We start from the raw sequence: 11828 nt of genomic DNA, 5'->3' as shown, positions 1-11828 counted from the left end.
AGCTGATTGACAGTGAAGTTGTCTGTTTGCCTCTCAAAGCGAATGCCTTTGCTAACAATGAGGACTGTGCACTCTCTGTGTCTCACATCTCCCAGATGCAGTCACAGAAAAAAAAAAAACAGAGAGAGAGGAGAGATAGGATGAAAGGATCCTTGCTGCCTCTCCAGAGGATGATGATGCTGTGGTGCATGTTGATGCAGTTACTGAATTTCATTTTTACAGCATCGCCGTAGCTCACCTTATTTTTCCACTTCTCGCTCTCTCTTTTGCGTCATTTTCTTCCTCACAAACTCCTTTGTGCTAAAGTCGCACTGTATTTTGTCTTAAGGGACTTACAGTGAGTGAATTCAGTTTTACAACGTCTCCACACAGCACAGAGCACTATGTGATTCTGTGTCTGCTTTTTTTGTGTTGATGTTGTTGTTGTTTATGCACACTTGCATACATGTCAGGGTTTTTTTTTTTGTGCCTCTTCTGGGGTTTGCTTGCTCTGTCTAATTCTGCTGTTATTGTTTGGGGCACAAGAGCACAAAAATGATGTGAAAAGCATCTCTCATAAATTCTGGCAACTGGAATGACAAGCTGCCATCCAGCCTGTGTTTGGAAGAAAACAAAAATAACCTGGACCTGGCATCGCACACAGTTAGTTTCACCCCCTCTGCTATATTAATTTGACACTGAATTGGTTCAAATACTGCGTATGAAGCAAATGAGCAGGCCCGCGGTGTTTTGTGTGTCAGTGCGCGACAGATAAAGATAAGGATAGATATAGGAGACAAATATGTCAGGAAACAAAGACTTTTAATAAATGAAACAATACTAATAAATAAAGATTAAACAAGTTGCACATTCAAAATAAAATCCAACAAAACAAACATAACACTGAACAGTAAAGTACAGTACCATAGCACAGATTATTAAAAAAAAAAAGAAGAAACAACCCCCCTCCCCTAGACATTTACAAATTTTCTTAAAAACTTCAAGAGGCAAACATAGACATTGTATAAAAGCATCATACAGTAGAGCATTTGTCATCTGAGTATAATTTACAAATTTATTGAAGGATAAATACTTATAGCTGATCTCTAACTTGAGATACACATGTAAAAATCTAAACATGTGTTTCTCAGGTGAGGTTCCAGCCCTTCTTTTAGTGATCAATAACAGTGATGAGGTGACGATGAAAGCAGTCCATCAATTCATGGGAAACTCACAAATTATCTATAACCGTAAATAAGTTTTAATAGCTTTATCCACACCTCTATTGGTCTCTTCTCTGTTGGTGCATCATAGGATAAAAGTCAAGAGCATCTCTGCCAGCGGATATGGCTACATCAGGCGTTTGTGGAAGAACACTGCAGCTGTCCTTCATCTGACTCTCCAGACACAGAGCTCAGAGGCTACGTCAGTACGGAGCAAACTTCTGTCTCTCTGGCTTTTTGATGCAGTTGGCTGAGGAGATTTTGGCGGTATACGCGGCCAGAGTGGTGTGGGACGGTGCTGCAGTGACAGCCACGGTTGGGGCGGGGCTGGACAGAGTCAGAAAGGGGACGGACTTCATCCCCAGCAGGCCGGAGAGGGGCATGGCACCATACGGGGTGCCCAACATGTGAGCCGGGGTCAGGGCGCCCACGGCAGCCAGAGTGGGTGTGGGGGAGGCAGCTGGGGAGGCTGGCTGGGTGAAGGCCATGTTGAGGTCGACCGGAGCTGCCATGGTGGCTGCCTGGGCTGTGGATTTGGCTGTCTCTAAACTATGAGGGCAGAGACGGGAAGGAGGGAGGAGAGAACATGGAGATTAGAGGATTATACTGTTGCTGCAACACTGGGAGAAGTTTCTTGAAAATAAAAAAGGGGAACTCCACTGAGTTTACACATCAAAGTCTGTTTATGAGCATTTTGTGGCTTCACAGGGTTCAAGTGGGTGTCATTTGCCTCAAGTGGTGTCACTTACTGAGTTTGAAAATGAAACAAAAACTCTGGAGGTGTGGACTTAGAAAGAAGTGAGGTTACCAGACCTCTGTAGGCTGGTCCTCGACTCTGCTTGAGGCCAACGACTTGAGGCATCTGAATATCTGATTTAACTGTCGGCTTTGCGTTGCATTATGGGTAATGGAGGCACCATGTTTTGATAAGGAAGAAGTATGTATCAGGGAAAAAAGACCGACATATCTGGTTCTGCTGCATCTAATTTGATGCTACATTAAATTAATACATACAATTTCTACATATAATCATTTTACTCATAAGAAGTGGAAATGTGTTTTAAAGGAATAAAACAAGTTTCATTTTGCAATTGTTACTTTTATTTGTACACAAAGAACTGTGACGTCTTTGAAATGCCAAATGTGAGGTAAGTAAATCTCGACGAAACACAAGGATTAACACTTTTGTTTCTCCTTTTTGTCCACGAGTAGTCAAAGGTATTTGAGAGTGGTTGCATAAATCATTTCTACACCATGTTTTATATTTCTCTTACAGTCTATATCCAAACAATATGTATTGTTGTTGTTCTCCGTCATTCAAGTGAGTTTGTTGAATAGCTAAAATTAATGTCATAATGACATTTTCTCTTTTTAGAAAATAAATATAGATTTTTTTTGTGAAACGTGAAGCCTTATTTTTGTTGTATTCATGTTGCATGTATTTTTTCTTTTTATTCTGTTTATTACTGTTTATTTTCTTTGTGTTATACAGATTTGTTCTGTTATCCTTTCTTCAGTAATTTACTATAAAATTGTCTTGTGCTGCATTATGATCTTGGAAAATTTAATTCAAGCTGCACTGCAAATACAGAATACCAACAAGACACTGCTGCTATGTCGAACAATACAACCAGGCTTTTACTCATTCCCTTGAGTCCAATTACCCACAGCACAAGGACATACCTCATTATCACTTATCAGTCCATAGTGTAACCTTTGACCCTTTTAAACCAATGCATTTCTCTTGTGGTGATTCATTAGATGACTGTACACTGAGCCTTACCAGGAGGTAATGAGGTACTGGGCCAAGTTGATGCTGACTGGTGTTCCTGTGATAGTGACATGACGGTCACTTGTCCCGTCCAGCTGGCTGCCGATCTTGATCTGAGCTCCTGACACCTGCCTGATCTCGTTGATCTTAGTGCCCTGACGGCCAATGATCGAGCCGATCAGCTGTGGAAGAACAGAGGCGAGACTGATCGGTCAGTTTTGACGGGGGAGATTAATTATTGTGTAGATATACTGAGGAGGACAGTGGACATGCTTTACAAGGAAGAGGTTCAATAAATCATTTGACTGAACGCAGCTTTTTGTTTTTTCCCTCATTGTTGCTGCTGATGAAAGTGATTCTGACGAAAGGGGCAACAGCAAAACACTAAAACTGTTGAGCTGACTTAATGCAAACCACTTCAAATATTGCAATTACATTGTCTTCAGTGGATTGGTCATCCATCATGCATGTCAAAAGCACTTTTTCCCCCTTGAGTCTTCCTTAATTGCTACTGCGTGCGCACCGGTAAAAGAGACAAGAGAAGGCACATTTGCCTCTCATTAATCTGAGTGGCTAAAAGGTTATTGATTCCTCAGAGTGGTGATGACTTCCCAAACAAATCACTTCCCAAACACATGCCAGCTAGATGCATCTCCGCACTAATGGAAAACATAATGGGAAAATAACTCAAATATATAATATACAGTCCCATCGGCTTGAGCGCTCCCTCTGTTGAGAGTAGATGAGACAATGACACGAGTTTTATCGCATTCCAAAATACATTATCACTTTTGTTCTGCTTTCATTACCCAACCTGGACCCCTGCCTATTAGCGCCGATAGATATTTAACAGAGCCGGAGCTCGGGGCTGCGTATCAGCTCAAGTGCAGGGTGTCAGGGCTCAGCAATGGGGTTATGCTGCCAGAAATGTAGTGAGTGGGACAGTGATGAAGTGCTTGTAGTGAGGGTGTGTGTGTGTTTGTGTGTGTGTGTGCGTGTGCTGGCATCTTAATGACGCATAGGTAGAAATATACAACACACACAAACACAGTGTTCGTGTCCCTGCATTTCACATTCCTTTCCTGAGCAGTAAGCAGCCTGTTCCACAATGTCTGATTTGTCACACAGCGACCTGGTTGGTCTGCCTGGCTATTATTGGCTCTGTAGTTTATTCAGGGGAGGGAGGTTAAGACACACACACACACACACACACACACACACACACACACACAGGGAGCAGACGGCCTAAAAAGCAACTCTAGAGACAATGGCCACTACAGACCTCAAATCACTGATAACGTCTCTGCCCCACTGAGACTAAGAATCTCCACTGGACCCTGGGCTTTTAAACCAGCTGTCAATAGATCCCAGCTGTCAACAGCTCACCCACTTTGGTGTGCATGACCTCAGAGAGGAGGATTCCTATATGAACGACCTTAAAAACACACACACACACACACAACCAGACCTAATAAATGACACAGGAGACACCAAAGGTATGCTGGCAGTGGCAATTATTTTTTCCTGAGCATACAAATAACATTAATGCAGCGTGGCGCTCCTGGTCTTCAGCTATAAGTGGCCTATATATTGTTGAGTTCCTGCTGAGGCATTCATTTGAAAGGACACAGGAAGAGGGATTGGATGGCGAGGGTGTAGCCATTTTTCTTCTGGCTAAATCTTCCTTGCGCAGGGGTACAGTACATACTGCTGACTGGGTGTAAGCAGTTTCTTAACACATCTGTGTGTGTGTGTGTGTGTGTGTGTGTGTGTGTGTGTGTGTGTGTGTGTGTGTGTGTATGCACAAGCCTCCTTCAGCATTCAGTGTGCGAGCACAGAGCGGGATTGTGTGGTCGGCCCGAGGGCGGACGGAGGGCTGAGGAGGCTCAGTCATGGCTTTAAGTCCTCTCTTCTGGAACAATGGATGGCGCTCACAGCTGTCCCTGTCACATATAGCACTGGACTCCCTCATTCCTCTGATGCATTGTGCCACTTGCCATGTGGGGGTTTACTTATGGAAAAAAAAGCCTTCCGGCATGCTAGAAATGTTGTTGCAGCGTCGTGGCTATACAGTACAGTGAAATCTAATCAATCCAATTCTGTCTTTTCTTTTCTTCTCTCTATTGTGAAACCAAAAACAAACAAAAAATCTATTTTATTCTCTGAAAATCGCTCTGTGTTTTGCAGATACTTGTAATTAAAGAAGTATTTTGAAATCCTAGCAGAGAGAATTCCAGGTCATGAATATTGTTTAAAAGATAATAGTATATTTTATATTTTAATTACTATTAAAATTTCATAAAAAGACAAAAAAAAAACAAAAAAACAAATGAGTTGCACTGGGAGACATGAACATGAGCAATGAGGAAATTATAAAGTATTGAGTATTGAAGGGCTAGCACATTTTTGAATTTTCAGAGAATTTTAATGTTGTGGTTCTGTTTTCTATGCTTGGATATAAAAGCTACAAATGAAATAGACTTTATAAATGGCTTCATTAGAAATGTAACTTCAGAAGAGAGTTTTCTCTCCCTGCCTCATTCTTCTTCATGAAATCGAATAGGAGGCAAATTACAACAATTAATAGCCTGTCCAAACCAGCCAAACCTAATACAAGAGGGCCCATCTGAAGGGGGAATTGTAGCCTAGTTTTTATTTTGAAATTATTCTATCCATTGTGACTTTTTTCCCTGTCAGATTGTAGAGATGTTTCATCAAACCCTGACGGAGGCTAAGTGAAGAGGGAAAGGATTTTTGTCTGTTTTCTTATTGGCTGTTTTGACAGCAGACAGCCTCTAAGTAGGTCAGGGAACATGAGAGGATTTACTGAGCACTCATGGGAGTCACTCTAAGACACTGCAACTGCAGCCCAGACAATAATGCGAAAGGATCCATATCAGCTCAGAATCCCTTTAACCTTGGGTTAGTCTGGGGTTAGAATAATGAGGATAATTAGTAAGTTGCCAACATGTCTCTCGTCTCTTTTGAAGTCACACCAGACATTTTCTTCATGCATTCGCAGCTACCGCATCAGAAGTCTCCTGCTCCTGCGCTGCGTACATGTGAGATGAGCGCTGATCTGCTTATTTTTCTTGCTGTTCATATGGGAAAAACACTAACAACATGAAGAATAGAAGAAGGAAAAACTCTAAAGTTTTGAGTTGCTTCTCCTTACATCATTGGGAATAAGTAGCTCCTGAGATGTCTGAGAGTTGGAGTCCATTCCTGATGAGAGAAAACACAAGCGCTGACTGAATAGAAATGACATATCAGACATTTTAATATTCATTCAACTCCACACAAGCCGCCATTGAGATGCTGGAAAAGCCCTTTGAGCAGAGAACTGCTAGATATAGTGAAGCAGTTAATTTCCATTTTAATAGACTGATGTTTAACACGGCACTCATTCTTTTCTTTCTCCCAGTTCTTTGACTCTGCGGAACATATCATTTCATATAATAGTTTCTGTGAGAGAGATATAAAAACCTCTTCTCCTCCTTCCTCACTGGCACAAGCATATAATCAGTACAGCTAATGATAGCAAGCTTTTACTCCTTACGTCTAAAAGGCAGGTTGAAAATCTACAGTGGGTGGAGGAGCAAAATTCTGCAAGCCGCTTATTTTCTTGAAGAAAATTTGTAATTGAAAATTGTTTAATTTTACCGTTTGTTTGACTCAGAGAGCAAAGCAAATACCGGCTATTATTACTGCTATACATACCAGGTATGATAGTCGATGCAGGCTGGGCAATTGGACTCAGGCCTTGCTGCATTGACAGCTGATGTAGCTTGGCCAGCTGCAAAACAAAAAGCAGGACTTAATGCAGCGTACACTAAACAATGGGCTACTCATGTTATATTAAAGTATAATATATCCACAAAGGCTCATACCTCTGAGTGTGGAATGCCATATTGGTTTTGCAAAGTGTAGGCCTGAAACAGAGCATCCTGCATTAGGTAAATTAGAGCAATAAAACATCACACACAGGCAATAAATCTGCAGACTCTTAATGGAAGTGCTTCACTGTCAATACATGCCTGTTTCTCAGACTAAGAGAAATGAGTGTTTATAGTTCAGGCATGAATTTATAAATTAGGAGAGGCATTGAAGCAACTGACTATAGCAACTATCCAGTGGTCTCTACTGTACCTTGGGTGGATATAATACCATAGATTTGCTTTTATGTGTCCAGGTTTTGAAACATAAATTTAATATCCATCTCTGAGATTTCTGCCTTCGGTCCCAATATAATGGAGGTGAATGGAGGTTTACTTGGGGTTTTTGCAGCATTAAAAATAAGATTCAACAGGAACATCTCTTTTTTAGACACAGTGTCCCTGTTACTCAGTGCAAACTCCTGGACTGCTAAGCAGCAATTTCAAACAAAGTCACTGTTCTCATGGATCTCCCGTGAGAAGTGTGACTTGTTTGAAATTCCCGCTGCTGTTGGATTTTTCTTTTTGTGTTGGGTGTTCAGTCTGACCTCCCCACCTCCCCATTGTTTTGGGTCCAACAGACTCCACTGCTTTATGTGTAAAAAATAACAAGAAATATAACAAGAATTGAAATAATAATTGCAAGAAATCAACCATTTTTTCTTACTTTTAAGAAGATTCTTCTATCCTGAATCTAGAAAAATGTATCTCTGAAATAGTACCCTTCCCTTAATACATTACCTTAACTGTTGTAATTGCACAAAATAAGGAAATGTACATGAACTAGTAAATATTCCCTTTTTTGCAGATAAATAAATGTATAATCTGTTGTCAAATTCTTCATGTCCCAGAGAGGTTTACCTTGCTGTCAGACCTCTTATACAAATCGAAAAAAACAAACATCAAACACATAATCTGTTCATTTGCTGTTTGTGTGCAAATTCTAATAAAATCTGGAAAATTTATTAAGTACCATGTCGATAAAACAATGCTGAGTATGTCTTTAAAGCTACTAAAAGAGAGCCTGGGGTCACCTGGAAGCTCAAACATCTCAAAACCAAGACACGTAAAGCTAAACTATCTGCTTGGCTGGATAGCACTCAAGGTATGTAAAAAAAAAAAAAGGCATTTTCTTTTTTCTGTAATTTGGCTGAAGTGACATTTACGGGATTCACTAAAGGCATATATTTATTGCAAATAGTTCCTACTTTTGTGCTTTCACAGATTATTTGATCAATCCTGCCTGTTGGCTGCATCTAAAATTCAGTGTGAAAGCTTCCAGTGTGGGGAAATTGTCTTCTTTGTCTTCTCTTACAATGGTTCATTATTTATTTATGTCAAATACTAAAATATAATCTATAATATTTGACTAACGTTCAGTCTGGTGCTTCATTTCTCTCTCGCTCATGAACAGTTCTCACATTGCCTTTGTTTCTACTTGCAGGGTTAGGGGTTAGAGTCATTCTCCCAATCATCTTAAATAATGCAGACTCACATATGTTAACCCCCTTTTCTCTCACTCATCTTTCTATGTATGATCTATGTGTAATCTGCCTGACGCCAGCAGTCTGGCTGCTATTAGCAGTCTGTCCTTTATGGTCCTAAACTGGAGAGATGTAGGCCCTCACAATGCATTAGTACATTACAGCTGTGTTTATATAGGAAAGCACAAAAACACCACAGATTAGCAGCAATAACCCTGTCTTTTACAGCATGAGTGATCTAAATTGCTAACTCTTTATATTTCATTACCAGCCATTAAATTTTTTTTCAATCTAGGGCTGTTTTGTGAGAGGCTGCTGTTTCCACCCTGATATTATGACAGTATCTGCTACTGCTGTCATGGGAGGAATATTTCTAAAGCCGGAATGTTTCTGGTGCAGAGCTAGGTGGGACTAAAAAAGAGACGGCAGCGCTCTGGCGGTGGTGGGTGATGGCATCGTGTTTCAGGAGGGGTTATAGCTCTTATGACAGGGGTAGAACAATAGCTACAGCTTTACACTCAGCTGTTGTTTTTAATGCCTCATGCCAGATGATGGACTGTGTAAATTTGGACATGCCACACAACCCCTGCTCTCACTCACCACCCAGCCCTGAAACTTATTCCTGCACTCCACAATGATGTTTATGAAGATTTTTTTTTTATATTCATAAGAACAGAGATTATTTACAGACTTAACATTAATGATGGTGCAGTTACCTGCTGGAGGTCCAGGCCACCCTGGGTGACTGAGTACATAGGGTGGGGTGCAAAATCTGATGCCTCAAACACCTACGGAGAAGGACAAAGGGAGAATATGTAGCTCATTACTGAAATATCTTCATGTTTACAAAGTCCAGTCATTATTTTTGCTATGGGAGAGATGATTAGTGTCAGTAAATATGTGCTTATTAGCTCTCCATGGTAAATTTGACGTAAAAATAATGAATAAAAACTTCCAATTTATTTTTTTTCCCTGGGCTTTCACTACAGATCAAATTTAGTCTGAGATGGAGGCTCTCCAGGCTGCATTTCTGACACTTAAACACACCTAACAGGCTTATAGGCCATGACTCATCCTCCAGACCCTTTCCCATTCCACTTCATTTTCTCCTCTGACAAATTATGAAAACATTCGTTATCACTGTGCGGCCTTCATCAGAGACATTTCCCACTGACCACGACCTCGCTCCAAGTTTAATTTGATAGTTTATTATGGGGAATATCAAAAACACAAAGCCATTCCATAAATTGACCAGAGTCTGAGGCAGCACAAACAGCGTCAGCACTGCTGACAGCTATGCAGAATATCTGACTGCTGCTGGAGCCAGAGGAGACGGCAGGTCTCCAGTCTCGCTCGCTAATCTTGTGACTTGCTCCATGGGAGGGTGGTATCTGTCCCTTCTCTAACAGTGGCATCTATACCACTCAACCACACCCCAACACAAACACACACACACGAAAAACATTCAGTCCCCCAAGGACCACCTACATGGCTCTTGTTTCCCCACAAGAGTGAGCCAAGAACTTTAGTGAAAGATCTGATCAATGGTAACAACCTCTACAAACATTCTCCACTGAACATTTCTAGTTTAACGTACTTATTTTTATCTTGTTAATTTATTTGACAAGGACAATAGATTTGTCAATAGCGTTGTTACATTTTAACAAAATGTCCCAGACGCAGAGTATATAGGACTTCTAATCAGAGCTGTATTGAAGACTTCATCCCTGGTTAGGCTTTTAAAGAGTAAAATACAACATTAATGAACACTAACACAATTAATACAGACACAGAGACTAAAAATAAAATAAATATTTACAAACAACCCCTTCAAACAGTAACTGAGACAACAACGACTGAAGATGTTAAAACCATCTCAGTGTTCACAGATTTACGGTGAGTGTGTTAGATGCTCTGAAATTTAGATTTGGTAATCCATATCTTGTTCTTGTTCAGTTAGTTTGAAACAGCAAAGAAGAGGCTCAGTGATGCTAGAAAAAGAACTGCTTTGTAAAAACTTTGCTGTCAGAAAGAAACAACAACCAAAAAAAGATGTTGGACACAGCTTCCCTATTAGAAAGGTTTGAGGAGGTTTCTGGTCTTCGAACATGAAGTGTTAGTGACGCATAGTGATACCTTAAAGAAGTAATGCACACTTGAATGTGTTTTTTGAGCCGTAAAAATAAATTACATGACTGTACTGTGACGAAAAACATCAATGCTGCTGTTAATACTGACATTCTTTGTGGGTTGAAAATGGGTCAATATGTCATCTCCTGCTTTTAAATGACCCTGAACCTCGCAAGGCCAATGCAACCATTTGGGACTTATTTACGTCATGAAATTTATATTTAAAAAAAGGGAATGTTAATGTCCTTTAATCAGACATGTGAACCGCGCTTGACGCACCATTCACAGAAGTTGCAGTGGTTCGGAATTCTTTTTGCAGAGGTGTCACCAGACTGCAGTCCCTCCCTTGATGCTGATCCCATGTTAAACAGCAGGTCTAAGGTTACGTACTGATGCTCCCCTACATAAGGGTGGTCACTCTGTCACCCTCTCTGATCGTTGTCGAGGCCTTGCCCCCTACAGTGGCAGCCCTGATCAGTCCTGTGCTGCCGGCATTTTTAAAATGTGCTGGCAGGGAGGGAGCTGGCAGAATTTGGGTGTGTGTAGTTGCACTTGACACACATGACATTCCCATCATCCTCAGCTGCACTCTGTTGTTAGTGCTAAGTCATTTGCAAATGCTAACATGCTGAACTAAGATGCATGGTACAAATTACCTGCTAAACATCTGCACGTCATTGTAAGCATGTTAGCATGCCGACACTAGGTCAAGGCTGCACAGCTACACAGAGTCACAGAGTCAGCATGGCTGAAGACACCTGGAGTAAACCCTAACCCCCCTAACCCTAACCCTAACTTTTAACAAATAACAGATGAGCTAAGCCGAATGTTGTTCTTGAAAATATCTAGAGAATAGATAACTTTGCTCAAACCATCAGCTGATCTGAGAGCAAGATCATCATATTTCTTACCGGTGTTTACAAACATCACCTCTTCCCTTACTTGCTTGAAAGCACTTTTACTATTCATTCAACTTCTTCTCATTCAAGACTCACATTCCCCCTCCACAGACCAACCCTAACCCCCTGCAAACCTGCCTGCCCTGTAAAGGTGGATTTGCCTCACAGTTTGACTCTTAGTATCATAGACATGCTGTTCCACTTACGTGGTTAAAATCTCTCACCTGGTTCCCCGCGATGAGGACTGTAGCTGGTGAGGGGCTCGGTCGATAGGGAATGGTGGCACCCTTCGGGGGAGACTGGGGAGTCAAAAATAGGACAATAAATTTGATTCTAAATCTCACAGACTTGCATGAACTCCACACTCTGAAATGACGGCGCCACTTTGGTGCTGAGTGCTAAATAGT

At 41.0% G+C, this 11828-nt stretch overlaps 1 protein-coding gene across 1 annotated transcript in view; it reads right to left on the bottom strand.

Annotated features, from left to right (window-relative positions):
• Positions 1 to 549: 549 nt before the first annotated feature.
• Positions 550 to 11828, bottom strand: part of LOC104935553 (poly(rC)-binding protein 4) — a 35219-nt gene continuing 23940 nt past the window's right edge. Inside the window, exons 8-14 of the mRNA XM_010751419.3 lie at positions 11646 to 11720; positions 9109 to 9180; positions 6864 to 6905; positions 6694 to 6769; positions 6149 to 6198; positions 2986 to 3155; positions 550 to 1751 (exon numbers count right to left, since the gene is read on the bottom strand). Of these exons, the coding sequence (XP_010749721.1) occupies positions 1406 to 1751; positions 2986 to 3155; positions 6149 to 6198; positions 6694 to 6769; positions 6864 to 6905; positions 9109 to 9180; positions 11646 to 11720 (831 nt within the window). The 3' untranslated portion in view covers positions 550 to 1405. The remainder of the gene's footprint in view (positions 1752 to 2985; positions 3156 to 6148; positions 6199 to 6693; positions 6770 to 6863; positions 6906 to 9108; positions 9181 to 11645; positions 11721 to 11828) is intronic.

The sequence above is a fragment of the Larimichthys crocea genome, chromosome XV (genome assembly GCF_000972845.2).
Source record: "Larimichthys crocea isolate SSNF chromosome XV, L_crocea_2.0, whole genome shotgun sequence".
In the NCBI taxonomy this organism is placed as follows: domain Eukaryota; kingdom Metazoa; phylum Chordata; class Actinopteri; family Sciaenidae; genus Larimichthys; species Larimichthys crocea.
Note: the sequence above shows the minus strand (reverse complement) of the source record. Positions and strands in the feature narration are given on the sequence as shown.